General features: G+C 35.0%; 4 protein-coding genes across 6 annotated transcripts; 2 read left to right on the top strand and 2 right to left on the bottom strand.

The window, feature by feature from the left end:
* Positions 1 to 11,692: 11,692 nt before the first annotated feature.
* Positions 11,693 to 14,718, top strand: LOC140838666 (protein POLLENLESS 3-like). 3 transcript variants are annotated; one of them, XM_073205136.1, is made up of 5 exons: positions 11,693 to 12,275; positions 12,790 to 13,002; positions 13,072 to 13,220; positions 13,299 to 13,367; positions 13,455 to 14,718. In XM_073205136.1, exons 1-5 carry the CDS (start codon positions 12,051 to 12,053, stop codon positions 14,623 to 14,625), a joined length of 1,827 nt encoding a protein of 608 aa, XP_073061237.1. In that variant the 5' UTR covers positions 11,693 to 12,050; the 3' UTR covers positions 14,626 to 14,718. The 3 variants fall into 3 exon arrangements, with proteins under 3 accessions (XP_073061237.1, XP_073061238.1, XP_073061239.1); XM_073205137.1 differs by having other exon boundaries at positions 12,143 to 12,275; positions 13,083 to 13,220; XM_073205138.1 differs by lacking the exon at positions 11,693 to 12,275 and having other exon boundaries at positions 12,396 to 13,002; positions 13,083 to 13,220.
* Positions 14,719 to 18,552: 3,834 nt separating this feature from the next.
* LOC140838921 (putative germin-like protein 2-1) lies at positions 18,553 to 19,152 on the bottom strand. Its single transcript, XM_073205549.1, has one exon. The coding sequence runs from the start codon at positions 19,150 to 19,152 to the stop codon at positions 18,553 to 18,555; it is 600 nt and encodes a 199-aa protein (XP_073061650.1).
* Positions 19,153 to 19,782: 630 nt separating this feature from the next.
* On the top strand, positions 19,783 to 20,564 carry LOC140837726 (putative germin-like protein 2-1). Its single transcript, XM_073203840.1, has 2 exons — positions 19,783 to 19,924; positions 20,023 to 20,564. The coding sequence occupies exons 1-2, from the start codon at positions 19,813 to 19,815 to the stop codon at positions 20,556 to 20,558; spliced, it is 648 nt and encodes a 215-aa protein (XP_073059941.1). The 5' UTR covers positions 19,783 to 19,812; the 3' UTR covers positions 20,559 to 20,564.
* A 2,520-nt stretch (positions 20,565 to 23,084) lies between these two features.
* On the bottom strand, positions 23,085 to 25,062 carry LOC140838665 (berberine bridge enzyme-like 21). The gene has a single exon (XM_073205135.1). It carries the CDS (start codon positions 24,939 to 24,941, stop codon positions 23,334 to 23,336), a length of 1,608 nt encoding a protein of 535 aa, XP_073061236.1. The 5' UTR covers positions 24,942 to 25,062; the 3' UTR covers positions 23,085 to 23,333.
* Positions 25,063 to 26,382: the final 1,320 nt, after the last annotated feature.

Genomic DNA, 26,382 nt, shown 5'->3' with positions numbered 1-26,382 from the left:
GAAATTGTACTCCAATGTGTTTCGTCCTGGAATGAAAGGCTGGATTCTTTGCAATGTGCAAGGCACTCTGACTGTCACAAAACAAAGGAACATTCTCTTGTTTGTGCTTGATCTCCTCCAATAACCTTTTAATCCATATTGCCTCCTTGCAAGCTTGAGTAGCTGCCATGTATTCTGTCTCCGTTGTAGATAACGCCACAACTGTCTGCAATTTTGAAACCCAGCTTACTGCTCCCCCTACAAGTTTAAACACATAACCAGTATTAGATTTCCTCTTATCAGGATCACCTGCATAATCTGAATCGACATAGCCCCTGAGTGTAAAATCCGATCCTCCATAACATAATGCAGCATTCGAGGTACCCTTAATGTATCGAAGGATCCTCTTAACAGTGCTCCAATGCTCTCGTCCAGGATTCGCCATATACCGACTAACTGCTCCCACTGCTTGAGCAATGTCCGGTCTTGTACAGATCATGGCGAACATCAAACTTCCCACTGCTGATGCATACGGTACTCGAGACATCTCCATCCTCTCTGCTTCACTGCTAGGACACATCTCGGAGGATAACTTGAAGTTAACAGGAAGAGGGGTTGAAATTGGCTTACTATCTTGCATGTTGAAGCGTTGCAAGATTTTCTTCAAATAATTTTTCTGGGAAAGCCAAATCTTTCTGTTACTTCTGTCTCGGTGAACTTGCATCCCTAGAATCTTGTTTGCTGGTCCCAAGTCCTTCATATCAAATTCCCTAGCCAACTCTGCCTTCAATCCTTGGACCTGATCTTTGTTGGGGCCTGCTACCAACATGTCGTCCACATACAACAGCAAAATGATATAATCATCACCAGACCTCTTGAAATACGTACAAGGGTCTGCACTCAGTCTGTTGTATCCAAGGCTCATGATATAGGAATCAAATCTCTTGTACCAACACCTCGGCGCCTGTTTGAGACCGTACAGAGATTTCTTCAACCTGCAAACCAAGTTCTCTTTGCCTATTTCTGCAAAACCTTCTGGCTGGAGCATATAGATTTCTTCTTCAAGATCTCCATGAAGAAATGCCGTTTTCACATCTAGCTGTTCTAGATGTAGGTCAAACACCGCACACAATGCCAACACTACTCTGACTGTTGTAAGCCGAACCACAGGAGAAAATATCTCATTGAAGTCAATGCCTTCTTTCTGAGCATACCCTTTTACCACCAATCTAGCACGATATCGCTCCACTTGGTTATTGCCATCACGCTTGATCTTATAGACCCATCTGTTTCCAATAGCTTTCCTCCCTCGTGGTAGTGTAACAAGATCCCATGTTTTATTCCTGTCTAATGCCTCCAACTCTTCTTGCATTGCTGTCATCCACAAGGATACATCCGAGCTTTGAGTAGCCTCGTGGAAACTCGATGGCTCACCATCCTCTGATAATAGACAATATGCAATGTTGCTTTCAGTGACATAATCTGAAAGCCAACCTGGAGGTCTTCTGTCTCGAGTTGACTGCCTCACATTGGAAACCTCAGACTCAACATGTTCTTGTTCTTCGTGCTCTGGTACTGCTTCACAAGAAACTTGACCTTCGTCTGTCTTATTCTCCGCCTGAAATGTAGTAGTTTCTGAATTATGTGTGCCTTTGTCTCCCTTTACTTTATCTTCCTCGAAGATAACATCCCTGCTGATGACAAGCTTGTGAACAGTAGGATCCCACAAGCGAAACCCCTTTACTCCATCAGCATAACCCAAGAAGATACATTTTCTGGATTTAGAATCCAACTTTGATCTTTCTTGCTCATTGTACAGAACGTACACCGGACTTCCAAATGTATGCAAATGAGAATAATCTGTCGGCTTCCCAGTCCACATCTCCATCGGAGTCTTCAGATCAATCGCCACTGAAGGAGAACGATTGATAATATAACAAGCGGTTTTAACTGCTTCCGCCCAAAATGACTTTTCTAGACCCGCAGTCCTCAACATAGCTCTTGTTCTGTCCAACAAGGTTCTATTCATCCGCTCCGTCACTCCATTCTGTTGAGGTGTGTAAGCCGTCGTGAACTGTCTCTTGATGCCCTCATGTTGACAATATGCATCAAACTCGTCACTGGTATATTCTCCTCCATTGTCAGTCCTCAGACACTTGATTTTCTTTTCTGAATCAAGTTCAACCCGCGCTTTGAAATCTTTGAAGATCTGGAAAACATCTGATTTCTTCTTGATTGGATACACCCAACATCTCCTAGAGAAATCATCAATGAACGAGACAAAGTATCTCGCTCCTCCTAGGGATACAACCGGTGCTTGCCAAACATCCGAATGAATCAGCTCTAATATGCTTTTGCTCCTGGCAGTAGAAGTGCCAAACTTTAATCTGTGTTGTTTACTGGTAACACAGTGCTCACAAAAGGGTAGTGACACTTTTGTAAGTCCCGGCAGCAGCTTCCGTTCTGAGAGAATTTTCAACCCCCGTTCTGACATATGCCCGAGCTTTCTATGCCATAACACTGTTAATTCTTCTCCTGAACCAATTGATGCAACAGCTAGTTCTGCCTCTTTGTGTGTTTCTCCCAAAAGTACATACAGATTTGCAGCAACCTTTTCCGCCTTCATAACCACAAGCGCTCCTTTCACAATTTTCATGATCCCGTTCTCGATCCGAGTTTTGCACCCGATGTCATCCAATTGCCCCAAGGACAAAAGATTTTTCGTCAGTCCTTTCACATGTCGTACCTCCTGTATGGTGCGAATGGTGCCATCAAACATTTTAATTTTGATAGTACCGACCCCAGCGATTTCCAAGGCATGATCATTTCCCATGAATACAGATCCTCCTGAGACTGGTTCATAATGATCTAACCATTCTCTCCGAGACGTCATGTGCCACGTCGCTCCTGAATCCATAATCCATGTGTCACAAAATTTGTGTCTGCCTTCTGCAACAGTTGCTGCTTCGCTGAATAATATTTCACCACTGCCTGAAGTACTGGCCACATTTCCTTGAGAACTTTTATCGATACTCGTACACTCTCTCTTGAAGTGCCCTTTACCGCCACATTTAAAGCAGTAAATATTTTTCTTCTTACTTCTCGACTTTGATCTACCTCGCCTTTGGCTCCCACTGGAGTCACGGTCCATGAATCTTCCTCTTATCATCGGTAACGCCTCTGCCTGCTTCGAGGATACCAACCTATCTTCCTTATTCTTGCGCCGGCTTTCTTCTCCGAGAACCGCAGTTAAGACATCGTCGAATCTTAGAAAGCCCATAAGAATATTGTTGGTAATGTTGATGATAAGTTGATCGTATGAATCTGGTAGACTTTGAAGTAGAAGCTCCGCACGTTCATTTTCCCCTATTTTATGCCCCATGGAAGTGAGTTGGGCAAATAGAGTATTTAGTGTATTGATGTGGTCGGTCATCGATGAAGATTCCGCCATCCGAAGAGTATAAAGCCTTCTCTTTAGGAAAATCATGTTGTGTAGCGACTTGACCTCGTACATCTTTGTCTAAGTATCCCAGATAACTTTGGCTGTTTTCATCTCAGAGATACTTGACAAAACTTCATCTGCTATAGCCAAGTGTAAATTGGCAACAACATTATCATTCATCTCATTCCACTTTCCATCATCCGTAATCTCCACCGGTCTATCTCCAATAGCCGCCAAGCAATTCTCCTTTCTTAAAATTGCTTGTATCTTTATTTTCCACAGCATAAAATTGCATCCATTGAACTTTGCTATCTCATACCTTCCCGCCATTATGTCTACAACAATTTTATAGACTGGACAAAATAATCCTGTCTTAAATAAAAAATCTCAAAAAATCTTTTCTGATGTGGAAGATCAGTCTAGGCTGCAACCACAGAGCATACTCAGAATTTTAAGAAATTTTAAACCAAGGCTCTGATACCACTTGTTGGTCCACGTGCAGAATTTAGATAATAAAACCCAAAAATAAAGAATAAATTGGACACCGAGATTTACGTGGAAAACCCCTAAAAATTATTAGGGTAAAAACCACGGGCAAGATGAAAAGAATTCCACTATAATATTTTGTGGCGTACAACTCACTCACTGTGTTTCCAAAGAGAACACACACTCTCTTAATACAGGAGAACAAACACCTCACAAATATTATAGAACTAAGCACTCAAATGCTTATAAGATGAGAGAAAACTCGAAGAAGGGATGATTTCAGAATGAAGGGGGAGCTCTATTTATAGAGCCTCCTGTCAGTGTGAAGACGCGTACAAAACGCGTCTTCCATCTTTCCAGGAAATTTCCGCCATTTGAAATTTCCGCCTGCCTGCCCACATTTATTACATGTTTTGACTGGCCCCATTTGAAAACTCTTGTTCCTGCCGACAGATTCTTATTGTCTCTAACCCAAACTACGAGTACAATGTCATTCTTCAGGGATCTACGCCACAAAGCCAGGAAGAGAATACAGACGAAAAACATCAAGGCCAGAGCTGTAAATTCCGAAATCATGACCATAAATTTGAATGGACTAGATCACAATTCAATCATTGGGCATCTGATATGGCTGATAGGCATAATTACAGTGTTGAATTCAGTGGCGTCGGCGGGTCTGCTGACGCTGAACCTGGTTTTGCGTCTCAAATCGCAATCTTTAGAAGGGTATATGATGATATGATCGTGAGGCAAAAACGGAGTTTGGTCATCAATATGTAGTCCTATGGGAGTGGAATATCGAAGATTTGCTCCCTAAAAAAGATTAGTTTTTTTTCCATGGAGCTTGGTTCGAATATGTTTTTTGACATTTTACTGCAGTGGAAATGAGAATATAATATATATATATATATATATATATATATATATATATATATATGCATTAAAGAATTTTTTATAATTTCTTTCTTTTTTAGAATGGTTTTTTCTATATATTTGCCCTGATTTCATATGTGTTTTTGCATTTTTGGTGGAGTCGACTGAAATTTGTGTACTATGTTCGAATTTAAATTTGAATTTGAACATGATATTAATGAGTTTAATTCGAATTATATGTTCATCTATTCGAATTATATATATTAAATATCTTGTAAGGCGTTTAAAATTAAAAAGATGATGATAAAATGTTAAAATAAGCTGTAAAAAATTTATTTGATCATCTAAATTTACTTTTTTAGATTTTATTTTTGTGTTTTAAAAATTAAATTAAAATACTCACATAAACATCTCAAATATATCTCTTTAAATTCAATTATATAGATTTAAAAATGTATCCAAAAATATTTATTTATAATATTATATTCTTTGTGTGTGTGCGTGTGTGTTTTTTTTTTTGGGGAAATAAACCTTTTAGTAATTATTATAATAAAAAATATTATGATATCAAACACATATGTTAAAAGCAAGCGCGTATAATTATATAAAAAAGTTAAAATTGTTGGTCAAGATGTAATTTTATTTTTTATACTCGTGATAGTCCATGGTATACCTATTTGTGTGTTAAGGTCAAACAGTTTGGTTCATGAGTTAAGGGAGGTGCGCATGTCTATCTGTTGATATTGTTTCATATCTTTTAAAAACTAGTCTTGCTTTTTCTATGGCTGACCCTGTCTCCAACATAGATAGTATTGCCGGTTAAGATATGACGTTACGCTTTAACATTCCACTTAGTCAATCTGTGAAGGTGTGTGTCTCTCAAGTTAGCACATGGAAAAGGGCCCAGCTCAACTACCGGGTAATTGATGGGTTGGTTGGAATCTAACTACCAAGGGGAAACAAACTTGGGAAACAACCGGATGTAGGCCAATGTGGATATATAAAAGAAGAAAGAGAAAACACAAAGGAAGGCTTCACAGATACATTCAACAAGAAGTTACAGAGGGACGCAAGAAGGAGAAAGGAAGAGAGGAAGGCACAACAGCTTTTCGGAGAGAGTTTCATAGCTTCTTCTCTTTGTATTCTTTTTTTGCTTTAACTCAGGCTCTGTACTTGTAATCCATCTTTGATCAATCCATCTTTGATCAATACAATTTTGGTTGCACTCCCGTGGACGTAGGCGAATTCCTCCGAACCACGTAAACACTCTTGCACTTTCTTGAGTAGCGTGAGTTGTGTGTAAATCCTAGTGTGCATGCATGAACGTTGAGCAAGTCTAAGAACGATCAACAACATAAGGAACGAATCCTAACAAGTGGCGCCGTCTGTGGGAAACGTCGGGAAGAATGGGTTCGTTGAAATTCGACATTGAGAAATTCTCCGGGAAAAACGACTTTGGCTTGTGGAGGATCAAGATGCGTGCAATCTTGGTACAACAAGGATTGATCGAAGCGTTGGGAGGAGAAGCGAATATGTCAGCAACACTAAAGGATATTGAAAAGGCATCTATCTTGGAGAAGGCTCACAGCATGATAATCCTCAGCCTCGGGGATAAAGTTCTTCGAGAAGTTTCGAAAGAGAAATCGGCAGAAGCAATCTGGAACAAGTTGGAAAAGTTGTATATGACAAAATCCTTGGCCAATCGTCTATACATGAAGCAGCGGTTGTACTCTTTCAAGATCAGAGAGGAGAAAAACATCTTAGATCAGATTGATGAGTTCAACAAAATCTTGGATGACTTGGATAATCTGGACATCAAACTTGAAGAAGAGGACAAAGCTTTGTTTCTGTTGAATGCCCTACCACATACGTATGAAAATTTCAAGGAAGCAATGTTATATGGTAGAGAAAGATCAATTTCACTGGAAGAAGTCTTATCAGCAATCCAAGCTAAGGAACTTCAGAAGAAACATCACATCTCTACACAACCCCAAGGTGAAATGCTTCATGTTCGAGGGAGGATAGAAAAAAGAACGCAAAGGGGTCCAATGAACAGATCAAGATCCAAGAATCCAGTCAAATACAAGTGCTTCAATTGCCATCGAGAAGGACACTTTAAAAGAAATTGCCCTGAAAAGCCAAGGAAGCCTCAAAACAGATCAAACACCAGTGGTGAAGCAGCCATAGCATCAGATGGTTATGAGTCTGCTGAAGCTCTCATGATCTCGGATCAAGATCCTAACACTGACTGGATTCTTGACTCGGGATGCACTTTCCATATGTGTCCAACTAAATCATGGTTCGAGAATTTGATTGAGGCTGATGAAGGGCTAGTGCTACTGGGAAACAATAAACCTTGCAGAATAAAAGGCTCGGGTTCCATCAGATTAAGGTTGTACGATGGACAAGATAGACTTCTTACTCAAGTAAGGTATGTTCCCGAATTAAAGAGAAACTTGATATCTCTAGGAACACTTGACAGTGATGGTTTCACGTTCAAATCCGAGAATGGGACCATGAGAGTAATGAAGGGATCTCTAGCTGTCATGAAAGCTATCAAGAAAAACTCCCTGTATATACTCCAAGGAAATACAGTAGTTGGAGGATCTGCTATGGCACAACAGGAAGAAAACCAAGCAAGCATTTGGCACCAAAGGCTAGGCCATGTGAGTGAAAAGGGGCTGATGCAATTGGCCAAGGATAACTTGTTGTGTGGAGACAAAATTCAAGGGCTGGAATTTTGTGAGAATTGCATACTTGGCAAAGCTAAGAAAGTGCAGTTTGGCCAATGAAAACACACAACAACCAAGCCTTTAGAATATGTCCATTCAGACCTATGGGGGCCATCAAAAACAGCAACACATGGAGGAGGCAAGTATTTCATGTCCATAGTAGACGATTACTCAAGGAGGCTTTGGGTGTATGTATTAAAATCCAAGGATGAAGCTGCTATGAAATTTAAAGAATGGTTGCAGGTTACTGAAAACAAAATGGACCTAAAACTCAAGCATCTCCGCACAGATAATGGGCTGGAATTCTTCTCAGAAGGAAGTATGTAGGGTAAAGGGAATTACAAGGCATAGAACAGCTGCTGGAAATCCATAACAAAACGGGGTAGTAGAAAGAATGAATAGAACACTGCTAGAACGTGTTAGATGCATGATAATAAGTGCAGGACTTCCAAAATCATTTTGGGGAGAAGCCATTCATACAGCATGCTACCTAATCAATAGATGCCCCTCAAGTGCAATAAATTTTAAAACACCTATGGAATTATGGACAGGAACTCCAGGAGAATACTCACACCTTCGAGTATTCGGTTGCTTGGCATACGCCCATATTAAACAAAGTAAACTTGATGCAAGAGCCTTGAGGTGCATTTTTATAGGTTATCCAGAGGGAGTTAAAGGATACAAGGTATGGAATCTGGAAGCCACTGGACCAAGGTGTTTTAATACAAGGGACATCACATTCGATGAAACCAAGATGGGTTATAAACTGAAAGATGAGTCTACTGCCTTGGATAAAACAAGCCTACCCGAAACACAAATTGAGGTGAAGACCAACAAGAAATCACCTCAAGAGGAAACCGATGGATATACTGAAACTCAAGAGGAGATTATAGAACATGATCCACCAAATCATAATCTTCAAACTTATACTCTTGCCAAAGATAGAGCAAGAAGAGAAGTGAGACCCCCACAAAGGTATGCACATGCTGACCTAACATGGTATGCCTTCACTGTTGCTGAAGAGGTGGAGTTTTTTGAACCATCAAGCTATGAGGAAGTTGTCACATGCAAAGAAAGGGGAAGTTGGCAAGCTGCTATGGATGAGGAACTAAACTCACTCATGAAAAATAAAACATGGCAGCTGGTGGATAGACCGAAAGGGAGAAGAGTGCTTGGGTGTAAATGGATATACAAAATAAAAGAAGTCTTGCAAGGAAAAGAAAAGTTCAAGTACAAAGCTAGACTAGTTGCAAAGGGATACACCCAAATGGAAGGACTAGACTTCAATGAGATTTTTTCCCCAGTAGTCAAGCATTTTTCTATAAGGATTATAATAGCCCTTGTAACTCAAGTGGATATGGAACTTGAGCAACTTGATGTGAAGACAGCGCTCCTACATGGGGAGCTTGAAGAGACCATCTATATGGATAAACCGAAGGGATTAGAAGGAAAAGGGTTTGAACAGAAAGTGTGCCTACTGGAAAAATCACTCTATGGGCTAAAACAAAGCCCAAGGCAATGGTATAAACGATTTGATGAATTCATGCTGAGAATAAACTTTAAAAGGAGCAGCTATGACAGCTGTGTTTACTTTAAAAGGCAAGAGAGTGGTGTGATGACTTACCTTCTGCTGTATGTTGATGATATGCTCATAGCAAGCGTGAGCAAGTCGGAGATACAAGCATTGAAACAACAGCTTAGCTCAAAATTCGAAATGAAGGACTTGGGGAAGGCCAAAAGAATCCTTGGAATGGAGATCACAAGGAATAGGGAGGAGAAAAATCTGTTCTTATGCCAAGAATCATACATAAAGAAAGTGTTAAAACGAACCAATATGCTTGAAGCTAAGGCAGTAAGCACACCTCTAGGGCAACACTTCAAACTCTCTATTGCACAGTCACCATCAGGAACAGAGGAGAAGGAAAGAATGATGCATATCCCGTATGCAAACGGGGTGGGAAGCATCATGTATGGAATGGTGTGCAGTCGACCAGATTTGGCACATACAATAAGCCAAATTTCCAGGTTTATGGCTGATCCTGGAGAAAATCATTGGGAGGCACTAAAGTGGACATTGAGGTACTTGAAAGGAACATCTAAACCTGGATTGATGTTCCAAGGACAAAAAGAAAACTCATCACAGCCACTAGAAGGATATGTGGACTCAGATTTCGCTGGAAATCTAGACACCAGAAAGTCCATAACAGGATACATTTTTACACTGTATGGTACTGCCATCAGCTGGAAAGCGTCACTTCAATCGGTGGTAGCCCTATCAACAACTGAGGCAGAGTTCATAGCTGTCACGGAGGCAGTTAAGGAAGCAATCTGGTTAAAAGGCTTGATAACAGAGTTGGGAGTTCATTAAGAACAGGTTGTGGTAAACTGTGATAATCAAAGTGCTATACACTTATCAAAGCACCAGGTATTCCATGAACGCTCAAAGCATATTGATGTCAAGTTGCATTATGTAAGGGATATCATCTCTAACGGAGAGATAAAACTTGAAAAGATAGCAACGGAAGATAACCCAGCAGACATGCTAACAAAATCACTTCCTTTGGTCAAGTTCAGACACTGCACGACCTTGATCAATGCAGTACCACTGGAAAAATAAGTGGTGGAAAAGGAGAGTAGCCAAACTTGGAGACAAGGTGGAGATTTGTGAAGGTGTGCGTCTCTCAAGTTAGCACATGGAAAAGGGCCCAGCTCAACTACCGGGTAATTGATGGGTTGGTTGGAATCTAACTACCAAGGGGAAACAAACTTGGGAAACAACCGGATGTAGGCCAATGTGGATATATAAAAGAAGAAAGAGAAAACACAAAGGAAGGCTTCACAGATACATTCAACAAGAAGTTACAGAGGGACGCAAAGGAAGAGAGGAAGGCACAACAGCTTTTCGGAGAGAGTTTCATAGCTTCTTCTCTTTGTATTCCTTTTTGGCTTTAACTCAGGCTCTGTACTTGTAATCCATCTTTGATCAATCCATCTTTGATCAATACAATTTTGGTTGCACTCCCGTGGACGTAGGCGAATTCCGCCGAACCACGTAAACACTCTTGCACTTTCTTGAGTAGCGTGAGTTGTGTGTAAATCCTAGTGTGCATGCATGAACGTTGAGCAAGTCTAGGAACGATCAACAACATAAGGAACGAATCCTAACACAATCAGATCAAACGGCGCAACATCAACATCTTGACGTACGAGAAGTTTCTAAGACGTCATTCATCTCAATATTATTCTCAATCATGCACACTTAATTTAACAATATCAATATTTTCAAAATGTATTATCTCATTTTTTTTTAGATATTTTAACAAACATAAGTATGTTCTTAATAATCTCTTAAAATACTTTATAATATATAAATATTTGAAGCTTTGAATAAATTTACATTAGATGAAATCCACTCATTTATTAAATTATATAGATATAATAGTAAAATCGCACTAGTTTTATATATCATTTCAAATCTATTCTTCATTATCCTTTTTGGGTAATTTTTTTTAACTATGATCAACTTTTTAAAAAAAATGACACACAAATCAAATATACTTAAATATATTTGAATAAGTCATTTTCTTTAAAAAAAAAAATATATATATATATATATAATTTACCAAATTTATTTTACGAATTTTCCCATCCCAGTCATTTAAAGTCACTTTGATACCGTTTGGTACGATGGATGAGATGTATGAAGGATGAATAGAAGTGTGATAAAAACATGATGAGATATGAATGCGTAATATATAATGATGAATAATATGTTGTTTGGTATGTTTTTAATTTTGTAGGATTATTGTGTTTATTATTACATAATCTCTTAAATACCCTTGTCAATTGCACAAATGCCTCTCATGTGGAGTAGTGTTTTCTTTTGTTGAGGAGAAGGGTATATTTGTCAAATTGCAGAGATATAACGTTAATCCACCTCACATCCCTTGGGCTTGGAGTGATTTTTCATCTAACCCATATGTAGTCATATGTAATAGTATCACGGGCCATGAGATGATAGTTGGTTATCACAAAATTGAGAAAAACATGGGATTATTAAAAATTTGTTCTCATCCCACTTTTATACAGTATACCAAACAGTATCTTTGAGTTTCGGGGAGAGAAATAATTCATTGGGTAAACTTTAACCCGACCCGTTAATGCGGGCAAAAGAGAAAATACTAAAAGCCGCCGCTTTTCCCAGGGACCCCTTTCCCAACGGATACTTATATAACGGCTACTTCCCTCAACCGTGATGATCATCTCCCTCCTCCTCACTTTAGACTCCTCAATTTCAACGTGTAATTGATTTTCTCATTCACTATTATCGAATCCCCCCTCTCTGATATCGTGCACTCATGCTCCATCTTTGTTTACACGTCTCTTCGTATTCTTGATTTTTTTTAAGAAACTTGTTTCTTGATTGATTTCCAACGCCATTAGAGGGGGGTTTCTTTGAAATTAAAGAAAAGGGACTAAAAATTTATCAGGAGAAGGGGATTTCTTCGATCCATTACCTGATTATCTTTTGAGAGGGCATGCCGACTAACAGTAGTGTTGATCAGTACACCAGTTACTACAGTTCTCAACCTAGAGGATTCTTGACGCCGCCACCAACATGGAAGACCAGGCGGAGTTCTCCAGTGCTTCCAGGATCGGAGAAGAAGCCGAGAAGGTCACCCCAGGGGACATCTGATCTTTTTCATGTCTTTCACAAAGTTCCTTCCGGCGACTCTCCATACGGTAGAGCCAAGCATGTCCAGGTGATCGTTGATTCATCACATTTTTCTGTTTCTTTAATTGATTTTTTTCCTTTGAAGCTGTATGCATTTGTGATTATGTTTTATTTACATTGTTGGAATTTAATTGATTTTTTGTATTTTTTCTGGGATTTAAAGAATTTTGTTTGTTTTTCTTGTTTCTTCTAGGATAATGAAAACTGAAAATATTTCACTTGATTAGTCGTCAGGCAGTGGATATTGACGAAAATACATGGATTTAATTTTCGAAGTATGTATCTTGCTTCTATGGAGTTTCAAATCCAAAGGATATAATTGCAAAGGAAAATAAGATTAGATTCAAATTCTATACCCGCGTCCTGTTCTATCTTGGCAGAGTAGGTTGCTGCCAAAACTGTTCTAAAGAGTTACTCAAAAAGAAGTTGTGATTTGATGATAATTGTGATGGGAGAATCCTTCAAAGGCCAAAAAAGTTTACTTGACAGTAGTATTTAATTATTATAAAAAATTGGTTTGCTGATTTCATGCTCAAAAACAGCTGGTGGACAAGGACCCAAGCAGGGCTGTTTCCATGTTTTGGGCTGCTATTAATTCTGGAGATCGAGTTGATAGTGCTCTGAAAGACATGGCAGTTGTAATGAAACAATTGGATAGGTCAGATGAGGCGGTTGAGGCCATTAAGTCGTTTCGTCATCAATGTCCCCTTGAATCTCAGGAATCTCTTGACAACATACTGGTCGAACTCTATAAGGTAATAAAGTTTTTGAGATAACTACAATTTGGTAATGCTGATTCTTGAAGATTTTATTGGTTAATGCAGAAATCTGGCAGGATTGAGGAAGAGATTGAAATGCTTAAACTAAAATTGAAGCAAATAGAAGATGGAACAGCTTTTGGCGGGCAGAGGACGAAGATTGCAAGAACCCAAGGAAAGAAATTTCAGATCACAGTTGAAAAAGACTATTCTAGGTTCATATTCGCGTTACTTCTTGAGACCTTCTTTTTTAAAAAATTATTAACTTATCTGCTTTTAAAATTTATCTGAAGATTGTTGGGGAATTTGGCTTGGGCTTACATGCAGCTGAAAGATTACAAGTCCGCAGAAGAACTTTACAGGTACTTTTTTGCAGATTGGAGTTTATTATGCTAACTACCGACTGTTTTAAATACCAAAATCTCTTGCATCAATGTGTTGTCATGCAGAAAAGCACTATCTATTGAACCAGATAAGAACAAGCAGTGCAACTTAGCAATGTGTTTGATGAGCATGAACAAGTTAACAGAAGCCAAATTTTTGCTGCAAGCCACAGAAACTTCATTTGACAGTGGGCCTATGGATGAATCCTTTGCGAAGTCTTATGAACGTGCCTCCCAGATGTTGGTTGAGTTGGAGGCAAAGGGTGTTCTTGAACCTGTGAAACAAACGGACATCTGTTTGTCCTTCAAGAATATGAACCTAGGTGCATTTACGAAATTTCCCGACGAAAAAAGGTCCGATTTTGACCGGAAAACGAACCACGGTTGGTACAATGTGAGCCGACAAGAAGCAGATTGTGTGTTGAGACCGGTGTATGGTTCCCCGTTCTACAACGGAAAAATTCCAAAAGTTCCATTCACACAGCCGAGAAGATGTTCATTGTCCTCCAATAAAGGAAATCAAAGAAATGCAAAGGCTAATAATGGAGCCTTCTGTCGGAAATTATCTTTCTTCGAAAAATCTGCTGAAACTGAAACTGAGCTTGCACTGACATATGATGAAGAAAAACTGAAGAATTTCCAGCTGAAACCTGATGCTAAAGAAATTTTTGACGAATGTCTTAAAGAAGTAGAAAACTCGACACCTGAGGTAATCCTGAAGGGTTGCGAAAATTCTCCTGAGAATTTAAAAAGTGAACGCAAGAAAAGCTGGGCTGATATGGTTGAAGAAGAAGAGCAAGCTTCGGAAAGTTGGAAAATAGATTTTCCAAAGATATATTCAGGCAACTATTTTCCAGAATCTTTGTCATCTTACCCAACTCCAGGCAAGATGTCTGTGGGTTCAGTAAATAAAGGACTTAATGATGAAAACATGAATTCTAACGTGATACCACGGACTCCCATCTCCATGGAAGGATCTATTGAACATGGACGTGAAACTTTTACGCAACCTGAGAAATTATTGAGGCCATCATTGTGTTACTTCGACCAGCATCAGAATCCATTCACAACAAAAAATCGTAGTGCTTCACCATTGCCGTTGAAATCTTTCAACTTTGAAGGCAAAGGTTTAGTTTCATCAGATGATTTATCTTCTACGACAACATCAATAAACCGCAGGAATAGGCTGCAGGTTTTCCAGGATATCACACATGTTCCTGTAAGTCCAGGAACGTGACATAATCAGCTCTGGGAAAAATTACATGTTCCTTTTGTTCTTGATTTTTTCTGTGAATATCTTTATGTGCCGAATTCATTCACATTGCAACTATTGTCATCATTTGAATGATATTTTTCATTTTTTTTTTCCAAATTTGATCTTGGAAGTATTCTTCTGTGTCAATAATTGTTTAATGTTAAATGTGAAAACCAAACTTGTCATGTCTCACCTTTTAACGGTCACTAGCAAGAAGAACGTGCGATGCACGTAAATATTAATTATTTAATAAAAATTAAAATTTGATTTTTTTTAAAAATAATTTGATTCATTTTTTTATTTATATTGATTTAGTCTTTTGTCATATTAGGCGAATAAATTAATTAAGAACTTATATACTTTACTTTCAAAATTGTTTCTCAAATTGAAATTCAAGTCGTTAATTTTATGTTATATAATAAATTATAATTAGCATAATATATAGAATGAATTGAACTGAAACAAATTTTGAAAATATATATATAAATGCATAAATCATAATTTATATAAGTGAAGCACACTAAAGACAAATAATTGTCAATTTAAAATATTTATGACTAACTCGTCAAAATATTATCAAAACTAATGAAATAATAATAATTGATAATAAAATATAACCTATAATACTCAAAATTTGCTTTTGAAATTTGTTTTCAATCATTTTTACACGGTTGAAAGATTTTCTCAAACAGTTATAAATATTAACCACGTGAAAAGTGTGAAAGACGGTTCAATATTTCTAATGATATTTTCAACCAGTTGACAATCTAAACAACAAGATATAGTTTGAAGAGTTAGTCTCATGTGAGACCGTCTCACGGATCTTAATCCGTGAGACGGGTCAACCCTATCCATATTCAAATAAAAAGTAATATTCTTAGCATAAAAAGTAATATTTTTTCATGGATGATCCAAATAAGGGATCCGTCTCACAAATACGACCCGTGAGACCGTTTCATACAAGTTTTTGCCTAGTTTGAAATGTAAAAACTTGTGAAAAGTAAAGACACGGGAATTTTATGAATGTAAAACACTCACACGTCACTCCTTCCTCTGTAAAAAGGATTCCGCTAAAAGACTTTGTCTTATATATATATATATATATATATATATATATTTATTTATATATATATATATATATATATATATATATATATATATATATATATATATATATATATATTTATAAGTGCGACTAAAATATTTAAACTTCTTATTATAGCTAACTATTTTAATTTTTCTATCAGATTCGTATTTTATGATATTATTAGTATATTAAAATTCATAATTATTGATATAAATTCTAATAAATAATTTATTAAATTTTTTACTTTCAATTCTTAGTTAAAAAATAATAAAATATATTAGTATTAAATTTCATATTATTATATTATTATATACTTATCATGTTATTGTACTATTGCATATATAATTATTTTTTTCTTATATCTTCATGTGATACTATAAGTTATTACTTAATTAGAAACTACACTAAAATATAATTACAAAATTGCATTAAAATAATAAAATAACATGTAGAAAGAAAATTAAAAGGATAAAATATTTAAACTTAGTATAAAGATGGATTATTTGAGAAAGTTAATTTAGGAATTACATTTTATTCTTGAAGTGATATAAATTATTACAATCAATGTATATTGTAGTGATAATTCATTAGCAATTGTTAGACTATTAATTATATATGATGTGGAATAATTAGGCTACTAATTAATTATATATTAGGTGGAATAAATAAAAAAAATTGATATTTTCTTTTTACATTTACAACAATTAGAAATTTACAAATATATCTTTATTGAATTTTTGGATTTGTATTGATGAGGATGTCATTTTTATCTTGTGACAATTGAAAAAATTGTCAATTATCTACACGTACGTAGGTTTATAGATAAAAAATATATATTTTTATTATCAAACATATATTCATTTTTAATGCATAGATTTCCCATAAATTATGTAGAAAATTTCCATACAATTAATTTAACAACACACAATTTAAGGGGATGGTAGAAAATTTACAATGAAAAACTTTGTTATTATTTTTACACTTTTATAAGTATAATAGTTAAATATATATTCTTTTAATATTTTTAATGATTTTTTAAAATTAAAAAAGCTATTGTTTTAATATTTTTTCTAAGAATTATGTATCAAGAAAATATTATTTCTCTAATGTATTTTTATTATAAAATATTTATTCAATTTTTATGTAACATTATTTTCAAAGATTCTTATGTTGCAATTTTTTATTAAAAAATAAAAACACTATTTTAATCCTTATGTATTTAATGATTGTGTAATTTTCATGCAATTAATCTAACAATACACAATTTATGAGAATAGTAGAAAATTTACAAGGAAAATTTTGTTATTCTTTTTGTACTTTTATAAGTATAATAGTTAAATATATATTCTTTTTAATATTTTTTGTAAGAATTATGTATGAAGAAAATATTATTTTTTTAATATATTTTTATTATCGAATATCGATTCAATTTTTATGTAATATTATTTTCAAAATTTCTTATTTTACAATTTTCTATTAAAAAAATAAAAACACTATTATCCTCATGTGTTTAATGAGTTCAAAAAAATAAATACATCAATTAAATACATAATCAATACATTACAAATCCATTATCCCAAATTTGTCCCTAAATTTTATATATTTTTTCCACCAATGCCCATGCAATTAATACAAACAATGCATAGTTTTTGGACAATGTAGTAAAATCACAATCAAAAAACTTTGCCCATCATCCACACTTTTATAGGTATATAGATTATCTACACGTACGTAGGTTTATAGCTAAAAAATATATATTTTTATTATCAAACATATATTCATTTTTAATGCATAGATTTCCCATAAATTATGTAGAAAATTTCCATGCAATTAATTTAACAACACACAATTTAAGGGGATGGTAGAAAATTTACAATGAAAAACTTTGTTATTATTTTTACACTTTTATAAGTATAATAGTTAAATATATATTCTTTTAATATTTTTAATGATTTTTTAAAATTAAAAAAAGCTATTGTTTTAATATTTTTTCTAAGAATTATGTATCAAGAAAATATTATTTCTCTAATGTATTTTTATTATAAAATATTTATTCAATTTTTATGTAACATTATTTTCAAAGATTCTTATGTTGCAATTTTTTATTAAAAAATAAAAACACTATTTTAATCCTTATGTATTTAATGATTGTGTAATTTTCATGCAATTAATCTAACAATACACAATTTATGAGAATAGTAGAAAATTTACAAGGAAAATTTTGTTATTCTTTTTGTACTTTTATAAGTATAATAGTTAAATATATATTCTTTTTAATATTTTTTGTAAGAATTATGTACGAAGAAAATATTATTTTTCTAATATATTTTTTATTATCGAATATCGATTCAATTTTTATGTAATATTATTTTCAAAATTTCTTATTTTACAATTTTCTATTAAAAAAATAAAAACACTATTATCCTCATGTGTTTAATGAGTTCAAAAAAATAAATACATCAATTAAATACATAATCAATACATTACAAATCCATTATCCCAAATTTGTCCCTAAATTTTATATATTTTTTCCACCAATGCCCATGCAATTAATACAAACAATGCATAGTTTTTGGACAATGTAGTAAAATTACAATCAAAAAACTTTGCCCATCATCCACACTTTTATAGGTATATAGATATAGATTATAAAAGCCACTGTGCCAACAAGATTCCAGAATATTTAATTTTTAATCAAGAAATAGGAACAAAAAACCATTTGGAAGAAATGAAATCAACTAGAAATGTAGAAGAAATATTACAGCTGGAGAGAAAAACAAGTTTGAAATGAGAAGAGCCCGTGCCATGGTAATTCATTGCTCCTAAAACTTGGATTGTAGCCAATCAATTGTCTTAGTGTCGGTTTGGAATGACTTGGCCAGAAGATCATTGGCAATATCTGGGTTCGAGCCAAAGACTGCATTTGCGATGGTGATGACTCCGGGATTTTGGCTGCTTAAAGCTACGATGGCAACTGCATTACAAGATCCAGTATTCCTTTGAAAGTGGACTAGATTCACCGGGAAAACAAACACATCACCCTTTTGAAGTACTTTGGTAATCAGACGATTTTCCAGGTTAGATGTAATGAATCCCACCTCAAGACTGCCTTCAATCACCGTCAGAATTTCAGTGGCTCTAGGGTGCATGTGTTGGGGGTTGACTCCCCATGGAGCAAAATCAATACGTGCCAGGGAGATTCCTAGAGTGTTGAGTCCTGGAATTTGGGAGACATTTACGGGTTTAACTTGTGATCCGACAGGGTTAGAAGTATTTCCTGGCATGTGCAAGCCGGCCAAGAAGAAATCAGTTACCTGCACGGCCTTGGGATCCTTGCATGCAAACCCATTCACCATAACTGCCACCATGCAAAAACAAAAAGTAACCAACAAATTGCCGTCTACCAGACTTAGTACGTACATTGTAGAAAGATCAATAAATTAATGATTGCTTCATATATTGTTTTGTGAATAAACACAGACTGCTTTGAAAGGATCAACAATTTATATTTGTGCCGGTTTGCTGTAACTTTGACAGATGCCTATTCGGCTATTCCATTGATCACATATAGTGTACGTAAAATATATATACATGAAACTTAATTTTGGATTCGAGTCTCAAATGTAACAAATCTCTCGTGACAATCTCAAAAAAATTATACTGCTTATTTAGTACTTTTAAAAATCAATCTATGAATCAAATATTTTGAGTCATATATGCTCAAAATTTTTAGAAGTATGATCATATTTTAATGAATATATAACATGAAACAAAGTAGTAACTTTATTTAAATTGGTGAATTCGGGCTGGAAGATTTTAAAATTGGGTTAGGAAATAATTTGATGGGGAAAAGTGATCAAACGTTTTTTATTTAATCGATAACTAATATGCAAAGAAGCAGCTTTTACCATTTCAACGCGGGTGATAGAGAACTACGGGACAAGGGCCTTTTTGTTCAATTGTGATACAGGACGGCAAAACCTGAAGTTATGCACTAACTTGCTTCATCTATAAAAGCAGCCCTGAATAATATAGCCTCTGCACCTAAAAAAAACTTATAATCTTCTGCATCAAAAAGATAAATGGCGTCCCGTTTCGTTTTGTTGGTGCTCGTAGTCGCTACATGTTCGATTGCTTTCGCGTCTGATCCCAGCCCACTTCAAGATTTCTGTGTCGCTGATCCGAGCGGCCCTGGTATGACAACCTTGAACCAATAAACGTTAGGTTGTTCATTTTTCTGCATGATTTTATGTGTCTTGTGCTAATCGTTTCCGTAAAAATTGTGATTGCAGTGCTGGTGAATGGTTTTGCATGCAAGGACTCGAATATTGTCCAAGCAAGCGATTTCTTCTTCGCCGGCCTTCATTTACCAGGCAACACATCGAATCCCGTGGGTTCAAAAGTGACACCAGTCACCGTGGCTCAAATTCCAGGCCTGAACACACTTGGAATTTCCTTGGCAAGGATTGATTTTGCACCCTGGGGGATAAACCCTCCGCACACTCACCCTCGGGCAACTGAGATTCTGACAGTTATCGAAGGTAGTCTTGAGGTGGGATTCGTGACCTCAAACCCGGAAAATAATCTCACCCGAAAAGTACTGCAGAAAGGAGACGTGTTTGTGTTCCCGAAAGGCCTCGTCCACTTCCAAAGAAACGTTGGATATGGTAATGCTGTTGCCATTGTAGGTCTCAGTAGCCAAAATCCAGGGGTCATCACCATTGGTAATGCAGTTTTCGGATCGAAGCCTGCTATTGCGAATGATCTTCTCGCAAAATCATTCCAGGTTGACACTAAAACAGTCGATTGGATTCAGTCCAAGTTCTGAGTTGCCTGCCTGAAGAAGAACTATTGATGCTTTCTTCTTCTTTCTTATCTATTTTATTTCTTTGAATTCATTATCTTTGTATTGTCTCAATTATGGAAGATCGTGTCAGTGTTCACTCCAAGTTTGATTCATTTATCAAGTTATTATATCTTTGTATCGATTTATTGAGTTTTTTTTTGCTGTTTCAGCAGTCAGTTAAGGACTTGCCATTTCTTTTACTTGATCAACTCAAGAGTAAAATATCACTCTATATGATTTAAAAAAAATCTAAGTAATTATTTTACTTGTCAAATATTATATTATGGAGGGCAGATCCTTTTCTAATTCTTTTTAAAGGCCAAGGGATAGAATTATGTAAGACCGAATGTCGGTCGTTTTACCATAATATATAATATGTCGTAATTGTGCAATTCAAATCTTTTAAATTATACAGTAACTCAAATACCACGTTTCGATTACGTTATCCAGCAAAGACAATTATTATACCCATAAACTTCACGTATGGATTAATAATTATTCATACTAGATACATGGAGATGAGGAGATCTATGTTTGTTTAATCAATTTTAATTGTTTCCGTAACATGAAATAGTATTAAATCCTAATTTTCTTTGCGTATCTCATATTAGGAATACGGCAAATAACATTTTGGTCCTAACTTTTCTATTTTGAGTTTGGTGGGCTAAAATTTGAAAGTTTTGTTTCAGTGTTTCAGTCTTATTTCAGCGGTCAAATCAGATATTGATCACTGATTTTATGTCATGCTTATGATTTGATTAAAATAACTGAAAATTAAAAATTAATACTAAAATTCCAATTTTGAAAACTTGATAGATCAAACTCAAAATTCAACAAGTTAATTAATAATAAAATTATTTTCCATATAAAAATTACATAAAATGTCACCATAATTTGAATATTACATAGTCATAGTTAGATTATTTTCAGACATATGAATAATACAAAAAAGGTGGTTGTTTCTTTAAACTAGTGACCCAAATACTAAAAACTCACCGAATTATTTCCTATCATAATTTTATTGAAATATTAACAAGTATAATAATAATATAATTACTATTACTTATAAATAAGATATATGAATAGATTAATCTCCAAAAACAAAATTGAAGTTATTTATGTTATTGTTATTTTTCCTCAACAGTCAACAAAAACTGTAGCCATTGAGATTTATTATAAAACACACACGCACACAATTGTTATATTTTCTCCCTTAGAATGCATTTTTATTATTATTATTGTTTTTAATGAAATGAATTTCATTAATAATGTTAAAAAAATTAATTATACAACTACACTGAACATCAAGATAACACAATTCAGTTAACCGGTTCTAACTAAAGGAAATAGTTAAACCGAAAATAAAAATTCAAAAATAGAACCCGGAAAACAAAGCATTATAAGTATCTTGATCTTCTTAAATTATGCATCAATATTCGGCTTCTTCTTTTCAAACATTATTGTGTTTCTTGCATTTCAAACATGGTAAACTGTCACTGCAAGGATCGAGCATCTCATCTTTGACAGAGTGGAGCCGCCATGATACACACTTCTAAATGATTGAGTACAACCGCTTTTGAACCCATAATTTTTTCATGCCAAACCATTGTCTAATTCAATTCCAAATCAGCTCAAAAATCGAGCACAAGAAGAACAAATGGCCACGTTTTCGACAACAACGTTACACAACACATATTTCTTTTCGTCAACAAAATCAAGTCTATCTCAAGTTAGAAACTTACCGTGGGCAGACATCCATAATGTGAATCGATGTTTTGGTAGTATGCAAGATTTTGCTAGAAGAGGTTTCCATTGCCATAACCTCGCACTCCCAATGAAGAATCTTTAAGCACCAACCATCCCGCCATTACCACCAAACCATTGGTGTAGTGTATTAATGGCAAAATCAACCGAACCCTATTTCTAAACCACCTCGTCCCGAATGCAAATTAGACGCTTGATTATAGGAGATTTTTCCTTGTGCCACTCCCAATATCAAACATTCTCAAAATTTGATTTGCCATATAATCCACAGTCTCTCTTTATTCGTATGTATCTTACACAATGTTTTTTTTTTCTAAGAGCACTTTATTTCACGCTTCCAAGTTCTCTAATCCTAATCCTCCATCCTCAATCGATTGCCACAACATTTTCCTTTGTGTGTTCAAATTCGTGAAATTATCTCCGGTTTCGAGTTCGAAACATCTTAATGTTATATTCAGATGCACTAAAATATATTTTGCTTAAATGAATATTCAAAGATTTGTCACATCACATGCCCTCGTATACTAAAATTAACAAATCATACGATAATCTTTTCAAAATATGATAATTATAATAAAACAATCGTTTCAGTACGTACTAATAAATATCTCACGTATTTTTATTTGTAAAACGAAATAATAATGCTCTTATTATAATTAAAAGTATATATTTTTTTATAAATAATGTTTTTCATAAATGACATAAATAAATAAAAGACATATATCACAAAATTAACTCACGATATAGTCTCACAAATTTTTTTTTATTTATAAATAAAATACCTATTTTTCTTCGTGACAAATTCGACTTCGACTAAGCGCGTGCGCAGGCAGAAATAAAAAAACGCGGAATCCATTCTATGCCACATATTCAATGGATATATTTAGTTGAGTGCGAAAATAAATTTTGCAATGATCAATCCAAGCCAAAGCTGAGCCTGGCCCCACAAGTGTACTGAACTAACGATCGACCAATATACACGAAGCCACTCACTCAGCCTTTTGATTTTCTTCCTCCAACGGCCAGCGTAGGTATGCTCTGTTCGTTCCTGAAAACGTTGTCAGGGTCCACCCGAGTCTTGATTTTCACTAATCTGTCGAAGTTTGTCTTGAAATATTTCACCCCGTATACTTTTCCGTCGGTGTAGCTGTTTTTACCGTTGTCGGTGGTGCCGATATCCAAGTCTCTGTAGTTCAGGTAAGCTTCTCGGGGATTACTGGATACATATGGCTCCATGAAACTGTACAGTTGCCTGATTTGACCGATGTAGTTCTTGTCTGCCGCTTCACCTTCTTCGTCCCAGCTCACCGAATATTGGATTTTGAATAAGTTTCCTGCTCGGTGTGGGAAAGGGGTGTCTGATTCAGGGATTTCGCTCATTCTTCCGCCGTAGGAGTTGAAAACCAGGCCGACTTTGCCGATGTCCACCATTTTATTGAAAATGGTTTCGAGCCCGGATTTGGAAATCGGGGTTTTCACGTAATCTGATTTACGTTTCAGGAAATTGACCGAGTCAGGGACTCTGCTGAGTAACGCACTGGGGGCTGTGGTATTGTCGAAATTGGTCCAGAATAGGACTGAATCGATCCAGGACATTTCCTTACAATCGGATTGTTTCAACTCCAATACAGGGAACTGAGAATCCGTGATCGATACTAATCGGGCTGAATCCCCCAAGAACATCCCGATAAACGTTGCTCGAACGCTTCTCACTTTGTTCCTGGTAATTGGCTGTAGCAGCACTCTGATGAAGAGATCGTTGTCCATCTTTTCTACAATTTGTTGGTATTGAAAAACAGAGTCTGCTGCAGTACCGTTCTGGAATCTTTCCAACCTGAAAACGGTGACAACCGGCGGAACAGGAACTAGTTTTATCTTGTACTCCAAGATAACTCCAAAACTGGCCCCTCCGCCGCCACGGATTGCCCAGAAAAGATCCTCCCCCATGGATGCTCTGTCCAGAACCCTGCCATTGGCATCGACTATTTTTGCGTCGATCACGTGATCAACCGTAAGGCCGTATTTCCTCAGCAAGTTTCCGTATCCCGCGCCACTGATGTGCCCTCCGGCGCCCACAGTGGGACAAATTCCTGCAGGGAAAGCGTGGACTTTGCTCTTTTCCCAGATCCTGTAATACAGTTCCCCAACCTGCGCACCGGATTGAACCCACGCGGTTTCATCAGCGATGTTGACGTCAATCGTCCTGAAACTGAACATGTCGAGAATCACAAACGTATCTTGAGTCGACACGTACGAAAGACCCTCATAATCATGGCCGCCACTCCGGATCTTAAGTTGGATGCCCAGTTTCTTGGAACACAAAACGGCGGTACTGACGTGTAATTCGGTCGTTGGAGTGACGATTATATTGGGTTTCGGGGTAGTTGAGACATTAAATCGGCGGTTTCTGACATAATCCTCAAGAATATTTGTGAACGATGGATTGGTGGGGCTGTATATTATGCTGGAGATTTCCGAATCTGGGATTTTGTTTTCCGAAAAGCACTTAACAAACAAATCATAAACAGAATCTGCAGTTGAAAATGCAACAAAATTGAGAAACAAGAAGATGACAACCAAGGGAAATGGAGTTTTCTCCATTGTTGATTGTGGTAGCAGAATGCCTCTGTGAATTGTGAATTTGTAGAATTAAGACGTTAAATATATGCAGATTGAGGTTTGAATAATCTCAATTTCAACAAAACACGTATGTATATTTATTGTCATAGAATATATCATAGATTTTTAATATCTCACCGGTATGTAAATATGTTAAAATTTGAATTTTTTGGTTTTATATTTGGTTAATTGGACTAATTTATTAGGGGGGATACGAAGTTTCCTTACATGGATTAACACTATTTCTCAAAAGGAAATTATCAATTATTGTATTATTAGAATCGAAATGTAGCTGGTAATATGTTGTACCATATTCATTTCAATTTTATAAAATAAATATTTTATCTATGTCACTAATGAAAAAATATTATTTATATGTCAAAATATTATTATTTTTAATTGTAAATATGAACATAATTGAACCATCTCACAACAAAACCCTACATTGAAAAAATATATTTGGAATTTAGTTTCCCATATGATCTCATTATAACCTCGTACATTTATACATCCAATTATAATTATTTAAATTTTAATTTATGACAAAAAAATTACAAAGATAATAAGTTATACAGTAAAACTTATATATATTAATAGTATTGAAACGATGAAATTTATTTAAAAATCGATAAATTAATAATTTATTATTTTAAAAAACACCTTTTCGATTTATCAATATAACTTTAATTACAAAAAAACTTTGTATTTCACTTATATTTATATCATATTATTTGAATAAATTTAAAAATAAAATATATATATATATATATATATATATATATATTTAAAAAATAAGTAAGTGATATTCATTATGTTCGATAATTTACAATAATATTTAATATAATGACTAATTAAATAAATTCATCGTACAAACAAACAATAGTAGACTAACAACAGTAAAAACTAAATTATAAGAATTAAATTTAAATAAAACGAAAAAAATATAATCATATGTTATTAAATTATCTTACTTATGACTGAATATTTAAAAGATTATTAATTTAAAATATTTACGGATGCATAATTTTCCAAAAGTTTATTGACTTATTAATTTATCTAACTTGCCCAAATTTAGACCCGGCAAAAATATTATAATAGAGATTATTAATTTATCAATTTTACTGATTTTTTTGGGTCTCGTGCCTGGTCCAGCGTGAATGATTTTGTTTCTAAATTGGATAAATATGCATTGAATATTCTGATTCAGACATTTGGACGATTTCTTTGTTCAATAATGATAAAATGTTATTAATGGAATGGAAATAATACATTTCAATATTTATATTTTTTAATATTAAAATTATAGAATGAACTTTTAAGATAATTGTAAAATGATTATATTTTTTAGTAATTGAAAATTTCCGTGATAATTTTTCAGATAAAATAAAAATTTCCTTGATTAATTCTTGGATAGTTAGTATTC

The sequence above is a fragment of the Primulina eburnea genome, chromosome 8, assembly GCF_022965805.1.
Source record: "Primulina eburnea isolate SZY01 chromosome 8, ASM2296580v1, whole genome shotgun sequence".
Classification (NCBI taxonomy): Eukaryota; Viridiplantae; Streptophyta; class Magnoliopsida; order Lamiales; family Gesneriaceae; genus Primulina; species Primulina eburnea.
This window is presented reverse-complemented; position numbering and strand designations above follow the sequence as displayed.